Source organism: Lissotriton vulgaris, chromosome 2_1, assembly GCF_964263255.1.
Source record: "Lissotriton vulgaris chromosome 2_1, aLisVul1.2, whole genome shotgun sequence".
Lineage (NCBI taxonomy): Eukaryota > Metazoa > Chordata > Amphibia > Caudata > Salamandridae > Lissotriton > Lissotriton vulgaris.
In genome coordinates, this window is record NC_141687.1 from 1,675,254,516 (window position 1) to 1,675,278,840 (window position 24,325).

Below are 24,325 nucleotides of genomic sequence, written 5' to 3' on the forward strand. Positions count from 1 at the left end.
CTATCATTTGGAATGAGATTAGCATCACAGGGTCACACTGTACAGCTTTGACCTGTATCATATTGGTCGAGAATTGCATCAAATAGTCACACTGTCTCTTTATACACATAGTAAGTACCTCATGTTTGTGGCACTCTGTTCAAGCTTCTAGCACGCTTCTTGTACTCCCACTACTCTCTTCTCGTCATACAGATAGCAAGTACCTCATGTTTGCGGCATTTTCTTCAAGCCACTATCTTGCTTCTCCTACTCCTACTCCTACTCCTACTACTATCTTCTCAGTTTACTGAAAGTGAATATCTCATGTTTTCAGCACTCTATGTTGATAGTACATTTCTCTCTACTACTCTCTTCTGTTTATACAGATAGTAAGTACCTCACTACTCTCTTCTGTTTATACAGATAGTAAGTACCTCATGTTTGCAGCACTCTCTTCGGGCTGCTACCATGCTTCTTGTATCCTCACCACTCTCTTAATATAGATAGTAATACCTCAAGTTTGCAGCACTCTCATCAAGATCCTAGCACGCTTCTTGAACCTCCACTCCTCTCTTCCCTCTATACTGAAAGCTGAAAAGTTATTTGTGCTTATAGTACTTCCTTCATGTGATCGTCCATTTCTCTTGTACCCACGACTCTCTCTTTAGGTCTCACCTACGCAGCGCACATGCGCTTCATAGGAGGAGGAGACCTTTTGAAATCGATTCACTTTTTGGCCCAAAAACGTGCAAGCTTTGCATTGCTTTGAATTGCAACGCGTGCACGTTTGACGATTTCCTTGCCGGAGCAAGGAGCGCCATCTGTTATCAATTATTGCGCTCTCTCCTGCAACGCTGCTCATCCCTGTCCTCGGTCGCGCTCCCCTCCTCCCTCCCACTTGTTTAACTTTCACAAAGGCAGACGTGGTTTTGCTTAAATAGTCACCCTGTTCCGAGTTGCTCACACCTTTGTAGACGGGTGCCACACACCGCCTGCTTTGAGGTTTGGTCGAAATTGCTTAACTTTATAATGAAAGAAGTCCGTCAGGCGACAGATTTCTGTGGGTGGTTGATTTCACCGCCCCTGGCCCGGGAGACTGAGCGCGCCTGGTGGGCTGCCCGGAGGCTTCGTGTTAACTTCACTGCGCTGAGAGAGGAGAGCCTCCAAGGCGTCACCTAGCAACGTGGGGGCTCGTCTACCAGGAGCCGCGCTGGGATCCTTGAGCGCGACAAGAGCCTCCCAGCTGACGAAGGAACCGCCCGCTGGTTGACGACAAACGCAGGAGAGGAAACAACCCGCCAGGTAACGCTCAAGCTGATGTGCCGAGTGCAGCATGCATGTTAGCCTGGGGGGGTTGTAAACCTGCGAGGAGCTGGCGGTTGGGGAGTCAGAGAGGCAACGCCCTCTTTGTGGTTAGCGTACATGTGCGCATTGTGACAGTCGTCCATCCGGTGATTCCAAAGTGCAGCTGCAGTTGGGGATTGAAAAGGATGGTGCCCCGTGTGAATTAAGGTGCAGTCTCGCCGCACTCCCCTCATCCCTCCCACTTGTTTAACATACACAAAGGCAGACGCAGTTTTGCTTTTGTTTAAATAGTCACCCCGTTCCGAGTTGCTCACACCTTTGCACACAGGTGCCACACGCTGCCTGCTTTTTGAGGTTTGGTCGAAATTGCTTAACTTTATAATGAAAGAAGTCAATCAGGTGACTGATGCAACATGTGCCCTTCTGTGAGCTGCATTGATGTATAGTCTCAGAGCACAATGTTCCTAAATGTGTACTCTGTAACCTCACTCCCCACGGTGCCAGTAAAAATCTCGTACACCTGGCAGCACACTCATATTGTCTGAAGCTTCACCACATATACCCATTTTCACTGTCACAGTTCCAAGAAAGTGGTTCATTGCTGATCTCATGCTATCTGCCGGGCTGCGTCAACACCTCATGGTTTCGCTTTCGTTTAAATAGTTACCCCGTTCTGAGTTGCTCACACCTTTGTTACAGATCAAAGCACTTTTACCCTCGTGCAGCCTTAAACCCCCTTCTTTCCAGAGATCAAGACACCAGAAATGTCTGTGCTGAAGTCCACCATCCTCGCTCCTGAGCACCAGTCTCTTTTCAGATATGTCCACTATGAGAATCTGCTGGCCGGCCTCAGCGGGGGTTTGGTGTCCACACTGGTTCTGCACTCCGTGAACCTCATCAAGATCCGTTTTGCAGGTAACGCCTCTTACCAATCTCCCTTTCACCAATCTCAATCCTCTGGTTTATTTTATGTGACGTCCCTGGTTTAGCGCCCATGCTCAACATCTGGATATGCCTCCACAGTGCCCTGTAAGAACTGTAGGGGTTAAAGTTCTGATGTTTGTAGCCCAACAATAGTAACCAGGGAAAAAATGAATGCAGAACATGTATGAAGCTTGCAGGATTGTAAACTTTTTTTTTCAGATAAGGAGGATTAAAAAGGGATGTATGTCGTTACAACGCATACTTTTACAACGCATACCTTTACAACGCATTTTTTACACTGCAACATCCATTACAACGCATTTCATTGCAACGCATGCCATTACAACGAATTCTTTGAAACTACCTTTACAACGCATTCCACTACAGCGCATACTACATTTACAACGCATACCATTACAACGCATACCATTGCATTGCATGTATGGTAAGTATTGGATAGTGTAGGGGCAAAAAATTACTATTCTAACTCCAGGGGGTGCAACAGTAGGGTAAGTGTTGGATAGTGTAGGGGTAAAAATTACTATTCTAAGTTCAGGGGGTCCAACAGTAGGGTATGTATTGGATAATGTAAAAGGTTTTCCGTATTCACAAAGGTAAACATAGCCTAAAAGTCTAACTTTACTACTGGTCTAAGTTAGACTTTTGGTCTAACTTTACCTTTGTGAATACAGAAAAGTAGTAAAGTTAGACTTTTGGTCTAACTTCACCTTTGTTAATCGGGCCCTATGTGTTTAAACAAAACATTTACCTTGGCCAATATAAATTAATAGAGGTGAACATAACTACTATTGTTTTTTTCTTATAAATAATTTTTCATTATGTACATGATTTAACAATACTTTTGTAATTGATGTATATACTAGAGGAATCATAACATTATGACAGTTTGTGGTTAAATCCGCTCGAAATTGCAAGGAAGTTGTGCGGTGCAGCGAGGACTTTGTTGTCCCTCACCTGTCCCAAGAGGCTGCAGGATCCCAAAGTGTGGAGAAGACACCGGCGTAGCTGCGGGACTGCGAGTCCCAGGACCTCAAGCGGCGTGCTGACCAGCCGCACCTTGTGACTCTTCCCATTTGTCCACGCCCCCTAAGTTCACAGGCTGTAAAATCACGCCCTAAGACGCGCATCGCGGGACACGCGCGGGCGCCGGGTTAAGCCCGGGCAAAGGGCGGGCCGTTTGAGGCCGTTAGAGAATGGGTTAGACCGGACCGGGCTACCCCCCTAACGCCTTACCCCTAGGTACCTTTACCGTCCCACCTGGCTGCCCAGAAGTTTGGAGTTAATAAAATGGCCACTAGAGAAACAAGAAGCAAGGCAACTTCCATGGCCTCAGGTACTTTGGATAACTTTCTAGCTAAGGCAAATACTGTGGTCAATAAGGGTCTTACTGTGTTGGAAAAGCAAATTGCGGAGGGTATAGAAAATTCGCATCTGGATTCACCGGGGTCATCATCTAATGCTAGGTCATCACCACTTCTTGATGCCACGCACTTATCACTCATGGACAGTATTGACCAAACCATAGAGTCAGTCCTACAGCAGCTAAGGACACCATCCAACTCTCGTAGGGACAGAGACTCACTATGCAACATTGATGAGGCGGAACCCCCCCCCCTCGCTGTTGAGTTTGTACCATCTAGGGCTCAATGGGACGGTCCTACATCAACTGAATACATGGGCCACAGAGAGGATGCTGCCCCGAAAAGGAAAAGATCTAGGAAGTTCAAAGGCGCCAAAGGGCTAAAGTTGACCCCATATTGAACACTACTGAGGATAGTCTGGTTGCCCCTGGAACATCTGTAGCGGGGAACGATTTGGAAACAGCAAGCACTCCACCTCCCACTCCGTTACCCACTCACACCGGCCCTTTCATTTTTGGCAGGGCAGTTCCCAACACCTCAGAGAATATTATTTGCTCACTCACTGGTATCCTCAAAAGCCTTTTGGATCCTCTCTCCCTCAAATTAGACTCTATAGAGGCTAGACTTCTAGCTATAGAAAGACTAAGTAGTAGTGGTGGCGATGAGCTAGGGCCAAGAGTAAGCACCCATAGAGCCCATGGGGATAATGCTGGGTCTTCTCATTCCCCTATTGCTACAACCACTGTGGCCCCTATTCTACCAATACCTCCCCCCCGGGAAAACCCCAGCATAGCCCCGGTGCCACAACCAGCCCCTGTACCTCTTCCTAGGCAACTGCCTCCAGTACCAACTGCCAGGAGGTCGAAGCTACCCGCTCCGGCCAGCTTACCTGGCCAGGAGAGACCACCAAATGAAACAGCTAACTGCCCAAACCGGTTAGCTAGTTCTAGTAACCGGCGAAAAGCAGTTAACCTGCCCCCGGAGGCTCAGCAAATACTGTGATTATGATGGGGGTACCAGAACTTTCCAACGACGTGGTGGAATCCTACGACTCCCTACGTAACAAGGTTATCAGCTGGTTAAATATTGAAAGGCCCTTACCACCTAATCTAAGAGGAGAAGTTCCTATGGTTAGAAGGGTTCCATGGGTTGGGTATACCGCCAAGAAAAGAGTGGGGGATTGTATAATTGTAAGCTTTAAGAGTCCCCAGGTTGCTACCTAAATCTGTAATTGGCTTGGGAGTTCAGGAAATACATCCATAGAATTGGTTCCCTTGTCATATTTCTACCCTAATGTACGTGATCTGACTATGAGGAGGGACGATGGTTGGACAAGTGTGGGTTTTGCTGTTGATGGGTCAAGATACAGGCCCACCCGCAATGTTATCCCTGCTTATGGCAACTACGTACATCCTAACAGATTCAGTTGCCTCGATCAGGTCGATTGACTCCAAAAGGGTGCATCCTCACGATGTACCCAAAGTATCGCTAGTGAATCTGTAGGCAATATTGATGTCACCATCCGAGAAATTGATGCATCCCCTGGGAAAAGCTTAACTCCTACTAGCTCCCAGGGACAAGTAAGTAACTTACTCCATAGTCGACCTGGTCACAACCCAACATCCGTAGTCCCGCCTGGTCCTAACTTTACATCCACTGTCTTATCCATTTTGGGAACATCACTGCAAGGGCCCGTAGTTCCATCATCGGACACTGAACCAGAGAAAACTGGGGGGCAGGGATTAAATCTTCCTGTTGAAAGCCTGAAAGTTCTTTCCTGGAATGTGGCGGGTATTGTTAATAAACTATACACAAATGATTGGGATTCCCTAGTAGGCAGCAGCGATATTTGTCTCTTCCAAGAGACATGGGCAAGAGTGGAGTGGTAAGGGAAGGCCCTCAGGTGGTTTGGCGGTCTGGGTAGCCAGTCACATTGGGTGTAATGCGGAGAATATACCTACGTTCTCGCAGGACATACAGTGTGTTCTACTCAAGTGGCCTAATGCTTTAAATCTGGCAATTATCAATGTATACTCTCGCCAAGTCTGTGCGGCCATGGAATCACCTACACTAGAAGATCTTTCATCATTCCTGGGCCAACTCCCCATTGATTGTAAGATAGTGAAGGGCGGAGATTTTAATTGTCATTTTGAACCACTGGAAGGTTTAAAGGAGGGTGCCCTTACTGCTGAAGATGACTTCTGGGGTGTTCCGTCATGTCAATCCCCCCACCCTAAAACTTGGTCCCCTCTCGCAGTGCAAATTATGTCCCTAACATTAAACTTCGCGCTAAGGACCTGTAATGGACGCACCCCTTCTGACATCCCTTCATTGTTTACCTTCAATAGGAAGGACCATGAATCGAGGTTGGACTATATCTTTGTGGACATTGGTCTGTGTTCCAAGGTCCAGGATTTTAGGGTAATTGTAAGAACAGACAGTGACCACAACGCACTTTTGTTAGATATGGTGCATCCTGCCCCTGCGGGTGGGTCACTTTCCGCCAATCCCAGTGAAGATCCAGGGAATCTGGTTCTTAGCTCCAATAGACGTAGGGTAAAATGGGGGAAACTGGCAAACTCAGAAGAGAGCATAAGTAAAATCTATGAATTGGCACTCCCCTAGCTAAAAGAAATGGATGTATTAATTAACCAGCCTAGACCACCAGCCTAGACCAAATCCATGTAGACCTAGTGGGAGCTCTAGGTGAGGTTTTCTACCCAGTGGTAGTCCCACAGAAGAAAAAGAACCTCAACTTGGTACAATTCTTCCTGTAAGAAGATTAAGACTGAGCTAATAGCCACAATAAAAGCAGGTTCTGATAAGGGTAAGGTCGTCGAGCTGAGGCGGAAATATAGGGAAGCCATGACATTGGCAAGGTCGGAATGGGATTGGAACAGATGGCAGGACCTTTCCCTGGCGTTAGAAGCGAGGGATTCCAGAAAATTTTGGTCTTTGGTAAATACTGGCTTAGGAGAACCCAAAGATGCAGTGGAGCCAAACATTGCATCTTCTGTCTGGGAAGACCACTTTGGCAAATTGTACCAAGATACCTCTGAATTTGCCAATGATGTGGCCTCTGATGTTACATCTAACACGTTAGCCGGATTGGAATTTACCCTCGGCGAGGTGGTCAGTGCGATAGAGAGACTGGCGATGGGGAAGGCCCCGGGACTTGACAGATTGCCCGGCTACCTCTTTAGACACCAACCAGAGATATGGGGCCCGTACCTCCTCATTCTTTTTAATTCCATCGCGGGAGGTATGGAGATTCCCTGTACTTGGCTGGGGGCGGAGATAGTGCCCATTTTCAAAAAGGGCTCTCCTCTTCTCCCAGCCAACTACAGGCCGATCAGCCTCATAGATGTCCCCCAAAAACTATTTTCCCACCTTCTCCTGGACCACCTTCTAGACTGGATGGAGGAAAATGAAATTCGGAGTCCCCTCCAGGCAGGCTTTAGGAAAAACATGTCCACCATGGATCAGATTTTCCGCCTCGTTCTCCTCTACTGGAAAACTGTTCGTGGACCTGAGGTCAGCCTTTGACCTGGTACCCCGCAAGAAATTGTGGGAGGTCCTAAAGGAGCTGGGTGTTCCTACCCATCTATTACATGCCATAGTCAGGCTTCACGCCAATAACTTTGCACAGGTTAGGTTTGGGAGGGATGAAGCGTTGTCATCTAGGTTCCCAGTTCTTAGAGGGGTAAGACAGGGTTGTGCCTTGGCGCCAACTCTGTTTTGCCTCTTCGTTAACAGTGTCATATCCCATCTCGACAATGTTAGGGACAATGACGCTCCTCTTTTGGCAGGCAGGAGGGTACTGGCTATCATGTTCGCCGACGATACCCTCCTGCTTTCCAAATCCCCGATGGGGATCCAACGGATTCTAGATGGATTTGGCCTTTTCTGTAGACAACATGGTCTAGACATCAATACAGAAAAGACCAAATTCATGATATTCAACCCCTCCCCTAAAACTAGACCCAACCCATCATTGGGTTCAGCAAGACTGGAAAGGGTTAAAACTTTCCAGTATTTGGGTGTAACCCTACATGAGAACTTATCTTGGGAACCCCAAATAGCAAGATCCAGGCTAAAGCTGTCCCAACTGTCGGGGACAATTTTGAAGGTCGCAAACACTTCTACTTTTAAACCCATTAGCCCGGCAGTAGAAATGTATAAAACCCAAGCTAAAGCGGCCGCTTCTTATGGTAGTGAGCTATGGGCGCACAAAGCAGGGACAGAACTTGTCAGTGTAGAGAATAATTTCCTCAGAGGTCTCCTAGCTCTCCCCCGTGGCACACCCCTGCTCCCTCTGAGACTAGATGTGGGTCTCCCCTCCATAGCTGAGGATCTGGATTTAAAGCCACTAAGATTCTGGCACAGGCTCTGGACCACAAGCGAGCTTGCACACTATAGGAAAGACCTCATTCATGTAATAAACTTGAACCAGCGTGACAGAATTCCTTGTTTGGCCTTTATAAAGAAAGAACTGTATCGCTTGAGAATCCCCGAGTTATGGGAGGTTCCTGAACAAGGCTGCCAAAGGGTCTCCCGTAAAAGACTTGTGGCAATATACAAGGAGAAAAGTTTAGCTACTCTGGTATCTGCACCCAATAATGGCACTTTAACTGACCGATTCTTGGACTCCAAAAATTCTTATCAATTTGAAGGTTTTATGGACATTATTTTCCCCATTTTAGCATGAAAAATGTTTATCCAATGGAGGTTAGGCACCCTGCCTATTAAAACCTTTACCTGCAAATGGACAAATAGGGATGATAAAATCTCTCCAGGGTGCAGTAATCATGACGAGGAGGAAATTCGTGTTCTGTTCTTCTGCCCAGCTTACAATAGACCAAGGAAATATTGGCTTGCGCCACTATGTAGGAACTTGGGCATAAGGAGCCACCTGTACTCGTACAGAATATATAGTCTTTGCAGTTGCCAAATTCATAATGGCCGTGTGGCAGATAAGGAAAAAACTATTAAAAGACTGAACATTGATATGAACTGTAATGTTACTCCCACTCATGAATAGACTCCCAAGGAAATGAATCTTTATGAAATGTGTTTTACATAAGTGTATGTCTTTTAATGTTGTGTGTTTTTATTGCATCTTTTATGGTCTAAATGACCGAAATAAAGAATTTTTGGATTGGATTGGATTGGTTAAATCATTCAGGTTCCAGTGTTCTGTGTTTTGTGGCCCTAAGACCTCCTCTTCAAACAAACATAATTTTTCATGTACTTCCATTGGAAGTTAGCAATGTTCCTCTGGCATATAGCAGAACCCTAACCAAAATATAGGTGGTATCTAAAATAGAAATGTTTCTGTGTTTTGTTGTTATATCAACCATGCAGTTATTCTGGAGCGTCTGTGATGTCAATTGCTCTGATGTTAGCAGGGTTAAGTTCAAGTGACATCAATTTCAGGGAAGGCTGAAGGTCATAAGATGTTTCTTCTTGTTATATTGTTGCTGTCAAAGGTTGGGATGCTATTTATGCTACCCCTGCCATGATGGTGAATCAAAGTCCCTGCAGCAGAAGGAAGAGATCACGCAGGTGGGGAACTGTTATATCCCAATGCTTACAAACTACAAAAAGAAGGGGGTTCCCCAGGGGCTACAACGAAGCGGGCAGGAGGGGGGGGAACAATGTAAGAAAGAAAGGACCCTGCCGTAGATAGAAAGGCCCTATACTAGGGTCCCAATTACTTAAATACCTTTATGGACCAGATAGCAATGCCGAGTTAGACAATTACAACATTTGTATAGAGTCCATTTTTCTCTTTTTTTAAAAATATTTTTATCATTTAGTTCACACAATAGTGCAGTAAATAAACAGGTTAATCATACATAATGACAATTCATAAATAGTTCATAATTCACAGTGAAGTTCCACACAGAACCACACATACCTCATCAATCCTCAATCAAAACACAGTCATACAACATCATTCATACTTCATTGCTCTAGTTAAAAAACAAATCATGGTACACAAATGCCTGAATAGAAGGTCAGGTGAAAATACACTATAAATACAGGGGGGCTAGATCAGACGGAGATAAAAGGTTGATCCGACAGATGACAAGGATCACAGTCTTCGACACCATAGATGCCTACGCGCGTTTCGGTGAAGCGGCCAGGTCAGACCACACCTTCATCAGGGCCAGAAGGTATCGTGGGGAGGGGGAACAACATTGTGATAGAGAAAAAGTTTTTAATGGTAAATATATACATTTAGTGGGATAACAAAACGATATACCAAAACAGTTCATCTTAGTATGGTAATTACTTTCTATTAACTTGTTATCCCAATGCTTCTCCATGGTGATGACGCAGTACTCTTATCTGGCCTTCAGCGGCTGCTGGATGGATTTATTTAATTTAGAGTGCTCTAGATTTGAAGGTCAATTAATCTTTTTTCTTTTATTTCAACCTGTGGGCCCAAAAGGACAAAATCAAGAAATGTTTATATGAAAGGATTGCTAGCTCGAAAGGTTGTCAATTTTAAATAATCAGTGACCCCTTCGAATCTAAACTTAAGTTGGCACCTCTGCTGACACGGAGAGCCCAACAATTCTATAGAGCTTTTGAAGGGATCTTTCGTTTCGCCTGTACTCTGGGACACCACCTATAAAGCAAATGGTGATGTTGTTTAAATCAAAATGTATCTCTTTGGTGTCATGTGGGGCATAGCAGTACTGATAATCTGCAGAAAATACAACACAGCTTCCTAAAAAGATCCCACAGATACAGCTACCTTTTTTGCCACTCTGAGTAGGGATTGTTCTATCTTGAAGATGTTCTTGGGCAATGGGCATTCCCCTCTATTGTTATGGGTCAATATATGGAAGTGGAGTTACATTAGAGAGATATTTTCTACTAGATCCCACGTTCAAGCATGATTTTTATTTATTGTTTGTAGAAAGCAGGCAATTTTGATTTTACCTTACAAGGTTTCTTTTGAATATATTACATTTATTTTTGTGTTTCTGCAACAAGGTATATTGTCTGACAAACTCCTCCCCCACCCCCCGTCCTAGTGAAATTGTTTTGTTCAATCTACTATTAACACTATTTTGTTCATTGTGTAAGTCCATTTGTATTCGTATTGCGTACAACAAACTTTTTTTCACTCAGAATGGGTTTCTAATATCTGCAGCAGTTGGACGCTATTAAAAATGTGGTGCGGTTATTGATTTTATTAGAACTCACAGAGTGTTAGGAGACAATAATCATCTTAAGTGCTATTAGATATCTTGGTGTTATAATGTCTGTCATAGTACATGTTGTTCAGAGCTGGCAGTGTTTTAATGAATTGTTGTTTTAGGAGTTTTTAAATATGTTGTTGATTTTAGGATGAGATAAAAAAATTGTGATTTTATTATGCACTTTTATGGCATTCTATGCCAAATAAAGTTTACTTGAATCGAGAATCGAAATGCATGTTCGGAGCTCTTGGCAGTTTACGAAGCCATGTCTTTAGAAATAATACAGGGTGAAATTAGCAGGTGTGGGTAGCGTAAACTGTACTGCAGTGATTTTATCTTTCAGAAATGTTTGAAGAAGCTAGATTGTGTTTTAAGTATCAAAGTTAAGTATTTATTTGGAATGTAATAAACTAATTGCTCTTTTCATTATCTATTTTTCTAAAAATAGTACCTTTGTCAAGATATCTGTATAAATGGTTCTTGAATGTAGAAAATATATGAAGGCTCATGTTTAGTTTGTCTTCACGTATTTTCTACATACAAGAACAATTTATAAACATACATTAGCAAAGTCCACATTATCTACTTGTGGTTCACCGCTGTATCTTTGCATTTTTTGCCCTAGTTTGTACTTTAAATAAAATATATCTTCCCACTCTGCAAACCCGGAGTCGTTTAGCTTTGTGGTTCAAGGACTGTGCGCATGTTGAACTCGGCGTTGCTGCTATCGTCAGTGTAAAGTATGTCTTCTGTCTCTCCAGGCAAATGGATCGCACGTGATATTTTCCAATGTTCTCATCATCCCGGGTCGAGTTCTTCAGAGTGGAATTGTGACACGAAACAATGTCACCTTCAGTTTCTCCTGTGCGTATCATACCACGTCGCTGGCAGCCTTGCGAACCCCTGTACATGTGACCCCACTGTGAGTATATGGACATTTATCCTCTTCTGACGTAGTCCACTCTTCTTCTACCTCTGAGTGAAGTCACTCTGTTGCTACTTGAACATGATTGAAAGAATAACCTTGTGATGCAGTTCATCCTTCCGCCACCTGAGTGAGGTCACCCTGTGACTACCTGCAATCACTCATACACTAACTCCTTCTTTAAGCAGTGCACTGGTCTCCTGCCTCTGAGACAGGTTGCAAAGTGAGTAGTGGCATATTACCCATACAGTAACCCTCTTCTCCTGTCTCTGAGTAAGGTCACACTCAGTGTAGATTGAAATTACTGATACAGTAACTATTTTCTGAAGCATCACTCTCTTCTCCTGTCTCTGAGTAAGGTCATAGTGAGTAACAGCACATTACTCATAAGTAACTCTCTTTTGCTGCAGCCCACCCTGCTGCCACCTCTGAACATTACTCACGCACAAATCTTCTTCTGCAGCTGTGTACTTATCTGCTCCCTCTGAGTGACGCTCCACTGTGAGAATCTACACCCTACTCAAAAACTGTCTTTTGAAGCAGTGAATTTTTTTCCTACTTCACCTGGGACCAGGGGCTGGTGCAGGATGTTATAGAGCTTTTTATGTCCCTGAGGCTCAGATCAGGCCAGCAGATCAGCCGTAGGAGTCACTTTGGTGTCCTGGGTGAAAGGGTGAAGTTACAGGTCCAGTTGTCGTTTCACCCAGGCAAGAGGGCCGCAGGTCAGCACAGCAGGGCAGCAGTTCCTTCAGAGTGGCAGCTCTTTCAGAGGCACAGCAGTCCTTCTTCCTTGCAGAGTAGCTACAGGTCCAGAAGTGCACTGAAGAGTTGTGTCTGAGGTCCAGGTCTTATGCCAAGTTGTGCCTTTGAGGTGAGGAGAAGCTTCCAGGGGCATGCCTTTAAAGTTCTCATTTGCCCTGCGTTTCTGGCCCTGGTTCCAGACTAGCTACAGGGGTTATGCAGAACTTTGTGCGGAAATAGCACACAGCCTATTCAAAAGTAGGTGGGACTGGGCCCAGGTCCTCCCTCCCATCCTGCCAGTAATGTTATTTATGAGTTTTGTAGAGCACACAGCTGCCCGAAGGCATTCCAGCGCTACGGAGTAGGAGAGAGCGGGATACCAGTGACTCTACCTGGGAAGTCAATCTCATCTGTGAGGAATCTTAGTTCTATAGGTATGGAGTTCCAAAGTTTTGGCACCAAATGCATAAAAGATCTTTGTCCCCATTTGGATCACCTGATTCTAGTCCTTTAGTCTATTCAACACGTATTTGGGTGACCCCAGAGAATGGTCCATCCAGGCATACCTAAGCTCCCCATGGTGTGTAGTTGTGTAGGCAAAATACACAAAGCCAACTGTCACCCACATTCAGTCATGTAACAAGAGACAGACTGCACCAAATGACTAAGGCAAGGAAATGCCAACTTTCTAAAACGTTTCAAAACTGTAATTTAAAATCTGACTTCACCATAAGTTAATATTTTTCATTCCAATTCCACAGACACCAAACATGATCTGGATACCTGTGCAAATTTGGGAATTATACCTATAAAATGTAATAAGGTAACTCCAATGTTATCCTATGGGTGAGGTAGGCCTTGTAGTAGTGAAACATGACTTGAGGTGTTTTACACTACCAGGACATTGAAAACGTAAAAGTATATGTCTTCCTTGTTAAATACATTGCACCCTGACCTCTGGGTTGTCCAGGGCCCAACTTAGGGGTGACTTATATGCATAGAAAGGGAAAGTTTGGACCTGACTAAAGGTTTACTTTGACAGGTTGGCATGGCAGTTTAAACCAGCACACCCACACAGGCTGCAATGGCAAGACTGGGAGACTTTTAAAGTGCTACTTATGTGGATGGCCCTCTATTAGCATTTAATTTACTGTACCTGGGCACATGTAGTACCACTTTGCTAGGGACTTACAAGTGAATTAAAAAGGCCAATTGGATGTTCACCAATTTCTATCATGTTTTAAGTACTGGTTAGCAGTGTTAAAGTTCACAGATTACTAAGGCCAACAAAAATAAATTCAGCAAAAATGGAGGAGTGAAGGCAAAAAGTCTGGAGATGTCCCTACAGAAAGGGCCCAGTCCAAAAGAAAATATCTTCTGAAGCAGTGGACTCGCACAGGCTTCAATGTACACATGCACAGTCTTCAATGGCAGGCCCTAGACATGCTACTTAAGTGGGTGCTGCAGGGCCACAAGTAGCATTTTATTTACAGGCTCTGGGCACATGTAGTACCACTTTACTAGGGACTGACAAGTAAATAAATAGGACAGTTGGGAGTCAATTCTATTATGTTTTAAGGAGGGAGTATATACACTTTAGCACTGGTTAGCAGTGGTGAAGTGCACCGAATCCCACGACCAACAAAAAAGAATTTAGCAAAAGTGGAGGAGTGAAGGCAACAAGTTTGGAGATAACCCTGCAGAAAGGGCCGAGTCTAACAGAAAATATCTTCTGAAGCAGTGGACTCTTGTGATCCTCTGAGGTAGGCCACACTGTGTGTATCGCTATATTACTCATGCACTAAACATCTTCTGATGCCATCCAAACAATGTCTGCTGTGAGTCACAGAATAACAATAGGAGAGGTAGGGAGATTCAGGAACACTCTCTTAGTCCCCGGTTATCGTACATAAACAAAAAAAGAGAGGTTAAATGTGTCTCAGAAGCCACAGAGACGGAGCGATGCAAGGAAGGAATTACACACCCAATTTGGGTAGATAGGAAATCTCTCACACACCGACCTAGTCAGTGTCATGCTTCATCATAGGGCCCCACCAAAGAGGCCGAGTGCCTCTTTGGTGTGCTACGACGCCAGAAGACTGCGGAGCTGCTTGTGTGAGTGGGCGTGCAGTGAGGTATATAGATAAAAGTGCCTAAAGAGTATCTCAAAACAAAAAAAATTATTGGTAGATCCCTAAGACACGGTTAAAAAGTTCTTATGTGTCTGACTTTACAGCCAAAGGTAATGGTTTGGTTTAATTCAGAAATTACATTAAGTCAGTCAACATGTTTCAGCCTTTTACAGTGGTGTTAATTTACCTAGGCATTCATCAGGACTAGTGTAAACCCCGGGGGTATGGACTCTCTAATCGTCCACCCTAACCTGGGGACGTGAAAGTGAAAAAGTAAAAAGTGTAGTAAAGTGCAAAAAAAGAGGGGGGAAGGAAATAGCCTCTTCATCGTCGGGGTCCGGTTCAGAGGTTAAGCTAGGTGCTTAGCGGGTGGCGAGCGTTGAGGGCGTGAGTTCCTGACACCATTTCATCCAACACGACCTACACGATCGAGCTAAGTAAACCCGATCTAATGTACTTAAACCTCTGCCTTTTACTTACAGGGTGTGCCAGGTACGCTCCTACCCCCCTCCCGAGACCCATGGTGCAGCTAGCGCCATAACCTAAAGTGAGATAACTGTTTGAGTTTACGAACTATCTGGTGGGGTCACAGACCTTTGGTCCATTGATCCTTCCTATGGAGTACTTTTATATGTGTTTTTAACCCCCTCTAGCTATTTAGCGTGTTCTAAGCACTTATTTTCCACTTCAGTCCCTAGAGTTAGTGGTATCATCCCTACAGGGTTATACGGATGGTGATAACGTTAGTGTTTATTTGCTAACACTATTTTTGCCACAACTTTGGAGGACCCTGGACAAACGACCTGACCTATACCTACTATTAATTGTGTGTATGTCTTTTTTGTTTGTCCGTGTCTTTTCTTTTACAGGTGCAAAAACACTCCTAAATCAGGAGTTTTTTTTAGGAACGGGCTATTTGCTCTTCCTTCCCCCCTCTTTTTTTGCCCTTTACTACACTTTTTACTTTTTCACTTTCATGTCCCCAGGTTAGGGTGGACGATTAGAGAGTCCATACCGCCGGGGTTTACACTAGTCCTGATGAATGCCTAGGTAAATTAACACCACTGTAAAAGGCTGAAACATGTTGACTGACTTAATGCAATTTCTGAATTAAACCAAACCATTACCTTTGGCTGTAAATTCAGACACATAAGAACTTTTTAACCGTGTCTTAGGGATCTACCAATAACATTTTTTTGTTTTGAGATACTCTTTAGGCACTTTTATCTATATACCTCACTGCACGCCCACTCACACAACCAGCTCCTCAGTCTTCTGGCGTCGTAGCACACCAAAGAGGCACTCGGCCTCTTTGGTGGGGCCCTATGATGAAGCATGACACTGACTAGGTCAGTGTGTGAGGGCTTCCCTATCTACCCAAATTGGGTGTGTAATTCCTTCCTTGCATCGCTCCGTCTCTATGGCTTCTGAGACACATTTAACCTCTCTTCTTTTGTTTATGTACGATAACCGGGGACTAAGAGAGTGTTCCTGAATCTCCCTACCTCTCCTACTGTTATTCTGTATCTAGCAGCGCACAGCTGTGAGAGTTTGGTCTTACTCCAGGCGTGGTGGAAATTTCCCATCACCACTGCTTGTTTTAATAACGTACTCCTATCTCCTTTCCTGGCCTGACCATGGCGAACTTGGGCCTGACATACTCTGAGTCTGAAGTAGAAGCACTCATGTCTGATCCATCACTATTTGCAGACCCACACATATCCAAAGCTATAGCAAATACCACCGAGTGGGAAACACTCACGGAGAAGAAACGTGAACACATCCGCACAATTTTACATGGTACCATCCTGAAACAATATCTTCTCTCGAACACAGCACCGAGGGGCCTGCTTGTTATCAACGCCCCTCGCATTTTTCTGAACGATGCGACATTCAGAAATGACTGGGCCATGATCGCGTGGCACTGCACGTGTGATTGGCTCGTCCTAATCATTAAAACAGCGCTCAGGCTCTCTAAAGCACTAATGGTTGAAATTAGCTAAACAAAATCTCATTTCAAGGCCACAATAACGGGGTATAAGAAAAGGTTGGATGAGTTAAACAAAGAACTCAATGAGTATAAAGATAATCTCATGCAATCGAAGGCAACTAAATTTCAAAAAGATCCGAAAAAATTTGATTTTGAGAAGGTTTACCCTTACTCCGCAGTGTCCTATACCCCACCAACAAAGAATCCGAGCAAATCCGATTACTCAGATGATGATTATTCAAACAGCAGCGGGTCAAGTAACGGCTCCTTTAAACAAACTAAAAGAAGAGGCAATCGTGGCAATAGGAACAATAGAAGCAGGTCAGGCCATCAGAGCCAACATCAACAATGGCAGGCACCACCTCAGATGGGGATGGGCCCCCACTCCTACCCATACCAACAACCTCCGTACCCTTTTATGGGTTGGAACCCGGGATTTATGCCTCCTATGAACTTCCAAAACCAATACCGACCGCCTTTTTTAGAGAGCGGCTGGAGGGGGAGAGGGAGAAGGAGGGGCAACAACCGGGTGTCCTGGGAGGAGGACGACTCTGTAGCAAATCACACCCGCAGCAACAATCCACAACTAGGAACGAGCGGAGTGTAAGCTTAGTGACCAATCTTTCAGAAAGGATATTAACACCTATTGAGGCCCAGGTTCTGGAAAAAGGCTTGGGGTTTGTCCCGACTGGACCAATTCAAGTTGCACTGTGAACTTGCTGATTTCTTCCGCAAGCTGAAAGCTTTTTTCGAAGGCAAAACAGATCCTAACGAGTCCATTCGGAAAGGTGACACCGGCCTGAGACTAAACTCCACTTTCACCCCCCCTCCACATACTGTGCCAGCGGCTATCACCGCCTTTGAAGAGGCGGTGTTTAAAGACCTGGAGTCCTGCCAGAATCCAAGAACATTTGGCAATTTTACCAGTGCAGAATACCAGGCCTTACAACAATTACAGAACGACACTGCAATAACTATAAAACCGGCTAATAAAGGAGGGGGCATTGTAATATAGAATACCAAAGATTATGACAAAACCTGTGAGGATTTGCTACGAGATAATAGGAACTACACCCCTCTGACTAGAGATCCCACGGCGGATCTCACCAAGAAGATCACCACTCTAGTGAGGCAAGTGGAAGAAAGAGGACATCTGTCCAAAAATGAAGCAGACTTTCTGGACAGTAGCAGTGATGTGATTCCATACTTTTACACACTGCCAAAGATGCATAAGAATAGGCTGCCACACCCTGGACGTTCAATAGTATCAGGCATAGGTTCTCTCCTGGAGCCGTTATCCCGATTTTGTGATCAATTTCTCAAACCACTTGTGCAGTCAACCCCGACTTACCTGAGAGACACCAAAAGCTTATTACAGCTCCTTCTAGACATCACCTTTGCAGAAAACTCAATTACATTGGTGACGTTGGATGTTGAGAGCCTCTACACGAGCATTCCCCAGGACGATACCATCAGAGTCCTGGAGGAGTCACTAAACTCAATTGACTGGAAATACCAAACACCAAAATCATTCATAATCGAGTGCGCCACAATAGCCCTTAAAGAGAATTATTTCTCCTTCAAGAATCAGTTCTTCCTCCAATGCTCAGGTACATCTATGGGCAGTACTTTTGTCCCAAGTGTAGCTGGACTCTATGTGACAGATTTCGAGGCAAAACACATCTTACCTCCATCCGCAGAATTCTCGGCTTCCATACTTTTATGGAAGCGTTACATTGACGACATTCTGCTACTGTGGACAGGCAGTGACAGTGACCTTGAGTTATTCCTGACATGGATTAATACCCTTGACCACAACCTTAGGTTCACTTACACCACCAGTAAAACTGAAATTGTCTTTCTCGATGTAGTGATCTCTGTCTCCGGTACCAGTCTAACCACAAAAACCCATCACAAACCCACAGCCAAGAACAATCTACTAGAGTTTACCAGTTTCCACCCCCGCCCTCTGAAGGAGAATTTACCATATGGGCAATACTTAAGACTCAGAAGGAACTGTAGTACTCTAAAAGATTTCAAAGAACAGTCTTCTGGACTAACTGAAAAATTGAAAGAGTGAGGTTACCCAGCCTCAACTCTTAATAAGGGTTTCAAGAGAGCTCGGAACCAGCCTAGAGAGGCACTGTTGGAAGAGAAAACTCACACTCAAGATAAAATACCACTCACATGTGTGACCACCTTCAACAGCCTGTCCAACTTCATGAAAAAGACCATAAACAAGCATTGGAGCATCATCAAATCCACCAAAAAGGACTGGGAGAAGCCTCTTCTCTCCTTCAAGAAGGGCCGCAGTCTAAAAGACACCTTGGTTCCCACTCGCCCCAAGGAAAAGATCCCCCCACGAATCCCTTCAGTCACGGAGTCATGGGGTTTACCTCAAGTCACAGGGCACTACCCCTGCACAGATTGTAGCGTGTGCCATCTGACGGACGCATCTAAAACACTCACATTAGAGCAAGGGAAGATCTGGACACAGGTTGCACACACGAACTGCAACTCAACCAATGTTGTGTATCTAATCACCTGTCCCTGCGCCTTGCGATATGTAGGCATGACCACGCGCAAAGTAAAACAGCGTATCTGTGAGCATCGAAGTAATATTAGATGCAAGAAAACAATGACCAAGTTGAGCCGTCATTTCCTGGACAGCAATCCCACTCCCAATGACCTGAGATGGACTATTATAGAGGTAATCACTGGTACCACTAACATCACAAGCAGGCTGTTTGAGAAAGAACAGCGTTGGGTTTATCGCTTGGGCACCAATGTAGTTGGGCTGAACAATGATATCCCATGGAACACAGTACTAAGGTAAAGAGAGGACCGCACAACTCCTGCACCTCCACTATGTACTGCAGGCTGACCGCAAATAATTGATCTGCTTGAGAACCTATGTAATTCTGGGGTAAGCGAAATAGTGTAAGATCTACCACCGTATTATCGCCAAATGGTGTTTTTTCTCCTGCTATAGGATTAAACATACATTGCGATCCCAGCGGCTTCCTCTTCACCCCTGCACAGTTGTGTGGATATAAGACAAGGTGGGACTATGATTACTTTGATCAGACCTTTTTCTTAGCATTGGCGCTTGGACTGCATGTGACCCATCAATCAGACCAAGCCTAGGGTTATCCGCCCCCTGTGACCTTTTTCACAGGGCAGCGCATTCCCCTTTCTCGATCATGGGGTATCCAGGCTTCAGCATGGCATTGTCAGCCTGGCTTCTTGATTGAACTAAGCTTTAACCAACGTCCCCGTCAGAAAGTAGTTGACCGGCTACCATGGAAACGTTTGCCAGCTTGTTTCCATTGGCTGCCGCCAACCAAGCCTCATTTTCAGTGCGACCGCGCCAACCGGCAATCGACCGGTGCGTTCCAAGCCTCGATTCAGCCCAACCACACCCACCCGGAAGTGAATGGAGCAATGAGGAATGCCTTTAAACACGATAACCGGCCCCACTCTTCATCGTCGGGGTCCGGTTCAGAGGTTAAGCTAGGTGCTTAGCGGGTGGCGAGCGTTGAGGGCGTGAGTTCATAACACCATTTCATCCAACACGACCTACACGATCGAGCTAAGTAAACCGGATCTAATGTACTTAAACCTCTGCCTTTTACTTACAGGGTGTGCCAGGTACGCTCCTACCCCCCTCCCGAGACCCATGGTGCAGCTAGCGCCATAACCTAAAGTGAGATAACTGTTTGAGTTTACGAACTATCTGGTGGGGTCACAGACCTTTGGTCCATTGATCCTTCCTATGGAGTACTTTTATATGTGTTTTTAACCCCCTCTAGCTTTTTAGCGTGTTCTAAGCACTTATTTTCCACTTCACTCCCTAGAGTTAGTGGTATCATCCCTACAGGGTTATACGGATGATGATAACTTTAGTGTTTATTTGCTAACACTATTTTTGCCACAACTTTGGAGCACCCTGGACAAACGACCTGACCTATACCTACTATTAATTGTGTGTATGTCTTTTTTGTTTGTCTGTGTCTTTTCTTTTACAGGTGCAGAAACACTCCTAAATCAGGAGTTTTTCAGGAACGGGCTATTTGCTCTTCCTTCCCCGCTCTTTTTTTGCACTTTACTACACTTTTTACTTTATCACTTTCACGTCCCCAGGTTAGGGTGGACGATTAGAGAGTCCATACCGCCGGGGTTTACACTAGTCCTGATGAATGCCTAGGTAAATTAACACCACTGTAAAACACTGAAACATGTTGACTGACTTAATGTAGTTTCTGAATTAAACCAAACCATTACCTTTGGCTGTAAATTCAGACACATAAGAACTTTTTAACCGTGTCTTAGGGATCTACCAATAAAGTTTTTTTGTTTTGAGATACTCTTTAGGCACTTTTATCTATATACCTCACTGCACGCCCACTCACACAACCAGCTCCGCAGTCTTCTGGCGTCGTAGCACACCAAAGAGGCACTCGGCCTCTTTGGTGGGGCCCTATGATGAAGCATGGCACTGACTAGGTCGGTGTGTGAGGGCTTTCCTATCTACCCAAATTGGGTGTGTAATTCCTTCCTTGCTGTGAGTCACATCACACTGTGAGCACATGCACTTTCTTCATACTCTGTATTCTGAAGCAGATCACCCTACTGCCCACATTACTCTTCTAACAATCTTCTTCTGAAGATGTGCATGCTTCTGTTTGCTCTGAGTGATATAACACTGTCAGTACCTGCATATCACTCCTATGCTAACTCTTCTAAAGCGGAACACTCTTCTCCTCCCTCTGAGTGAGGCCACAGCCTCAGTACTGGCACTTTATTTAATAAAATATCCATCCTCTGATGCAGACCACCCTTTTGCCACATCTGAGTGAGCAGGTCCACTCTAGATTACCTTAAAATTACTCATACAATAACCTTTGTTGAAGCACAAAACTCTTCTACTCTCTCTGAAGGAGGTCACTCTGTCATTCTCTCCACCTGACTCTTAAATAATCCTCTTCTGATGAATGCAGTCTTCACTGCTCTCTCCTCTGAGTGATGCGGTCCACATGTTGGCCAGTCACTGTGTCAGTACTTGCACATTGCTCATCCACCAGCCCTCTTCTGATGCAGTGCACCTTCTGAGTGATGTCACACTGTCAGTAACTTTACACAAACTATAGAGCCCAGCTCGATTGGGCTCTACAGTTTGTGCGTGGTTTTGTCATAACTGGGTTAGCCTATGCTCTACAGCATCTCTTCACTGCCCTTCATTTTGTTTATGGACACTGTCAGTAACTGTAAATTACTCATACACCAACCCTGTTCCTCTTCACTTCATCATCATGCTTCCTCAGAGTGACGTGACAGTTCAAAGACCCCACATTACCCTTAGACTAACGCTTCCATCAGGAGATGAGGAGACATTCAGCATACTGAATGCCACGTGCTTCTGCTAATACATACTTCTGTTGTTAATCAATGCTTCTGCTAGTAAAACGTGCTTCTGCTAGTAAAACATATGGTTTGCTAGTGATACATGTGTTCACTGTGATATGTACCTGCTTGTAGTGTACACTTCTGCTAGTGACTGGTATGAATGTTATTGACGTTGTTATGTACCTGCTAGCGATACCTGCTTTTTGTAGGGGGGTGCTTACGTTTGTCAGTGACACATGCATCTGCTGTTACGATCGCCTCCAAAAACTGGACCCCATGCCATCACTGAATCCCAGCTGTGGCCAGGTTCCTGCTACAAGCATTCATTCATTCTCCTCCCAGGCCCACCAGGTCACCTGCCCCTGTTGCTTGCTTTGCTTGCCTATCTCATTTCTGACCCTTGGTGTTGTAAGTTACCTTCTTGACTTGAATCGTCTAGGTTTTTTGAATAGTCTGGCACCAACTTCATTACTTTGATTGAATCCCTCTTAGATGCTGGATTCAACTCCTTATAGTTTACATGGAGTAACACTCACTTAAGTAGTGGGCTCAACACAATGGTGTCTCTCACTTTAGTAAGGGACTTAATGTATTTGTTGCTTACACCGGATGTCTCTCGCTTCAGTGGGAAACTCACTGATGATTACTTGGGACTCTCTTACATTCAGTAGGAAACTCAGCTTTCCTTTAATGACTGGGTTGTCTCTTACTTCGCAGCAGGCTCAACTCGCTCTTGTTCACTTGGGTTGTCTCTTGCTTCAGTTTTGGGTCCCACCTTAGGTTTGGTATTTAGATCATCTGTAATTTCATTAGTGGGCTCAACTAGCTGTTGTTTATGTGGGTTAACTCCCACTTCCTTGGTGGGCTTACCTTTTTGTTGTTAAATTGATGTGTCTTCCACTTGAATGATGAACTCGGCTTCCTGATGTCCATCAGTTGTCTCTTAATTCTTTGCGAACTTTAACTTCCTGTTGTTCTATGATAATTTCCCATTTCAGAGGTACCACGTTCCCCTTTTACCTTGATTGTTTATTCCCGTTTGGTGTTCTCAGATATATTGTTTTAATTTGATTGTATCTCATTTTAGCCCCAAAGAGGTCTCGGTTCCTGATGTGGCTGGTGATTTGGAGCCAGAGATGAAGCTATTTAAAGACAAAGAATTTGTTATTCCCTATGGAGTATCTGAGACGTTTCCTGTGGATGAGACCCTCAATGTCACGATTATCTAAAATAAACCCGCATCAAGAAGGACATCTCCCAGAGAACAAGAAGACACTTTATGGAATTTTACAAGATTTATCAACTGATCTTCTGGATACTGTAATGCATCCAAGAGGCCATTAGCTGTGGCTGTTCTACTTCTAATTTTTTCACAGCCTCCAATTCTGACATCCTTTCTCACACTCTGCTGAAAATACGTCTCATTTGTAAAGAGCGATACTTCGGATACCACATTTCTTGTAATTCTGTTTCCTTTAAATAAAAATGTTTGCACTTTATTTACATTTTTTTGTCATTGCTTTTACATTTTAATACTCCTGCTAGTCTTCACCTGATCAGCATTTCTTAGAATGTGGTAATGCTAATAGCTGTCTCACATGCTCTTATTCTAAATGTTGGGACGTAAATCTGGCACAATAGTTTGCCAGCTCCCTGCTGTGATATACCCAGCAGGATGCAGGCTGAGGGTTCAGACAAAAAGAGAGTGACGCTTTACTGCACTCTCCTGTGACCTGAGAAGTTTTGCTTGTCCATATGCCGGCTAATGTCTAATTCCTCAGAAACTGCAAACTACAGATGTGTATCGAAAGGTGAACATACTACTGTAGAACTCTTCAATTAGGTATTATGAGGATGACAATGAGCACATGCATGGGCTGGTAACACATAAACATGACCAGGCCCTACAGCATTGTGTGAATGGTGGTAGCTGTCAACATTTAGTATGATTAATGAGCAAGGAGGACTGACATGATGGTGTGCAAAGGTTGAGGCACAAAACAACATGCAAAAGCAGAAACATAAAGCACACGATGACGGCTTCTTGATTAATATGTGACTGGGCCTGAACAATGGAGTATGCTCTTGATAGAGCGCGGGCTCACCTGCTCAGTTTACCATACTCATCTGGGCCCATATACTATATACACTTTAAACAGGTAAGCCTACACTCAATCAATTTTGATTTTATCATTAGGGATCTATACCATTTGTCTTGCCAATCCAAGCCACCGATACTATAGACCTAAAGGATCAAGGGAGTTAGCAAGAAAATAGGACATTATAATAACATTTAGCATTTCATAAATAACCACAACCTCGGG

At 44.4% G+C, this 24,325-nt stretch overlaps 1 protein-coding gene across 1 annotated transcript in view; it reads left to right on the forward strand.

Annotated features, from left to right (window-relative positions):
* The window catches only part of LOC147733071 (pancreatic secretory granule membrane major glycoprotein GP2-like), a 187,515-nt gene extending 164,016 nt beyond the window's left edge, over nucleotides 1-23,499 (forward strand). Inside the window, exons 5-6 of the mRNA XM_086958914.1 lie at nucleotides 11,569-11,729; nucleotides 23,089-23,499. Of these exons, the coding sequence (XP_086815040.1) occupies nucleotides 11,569-11,729; nucleotides 23,089-23,230 (303 nt within the window). The 3' untranslated portion in view covers nucleotides 23,231-23,499. The remainder of the gene's footprint in view (nucleotides 1-11,568; nucleotides 11,730-23,088) is intronic.
* Nucleotides 23,500-24,325: the final 826 nt, after the last annotated feature.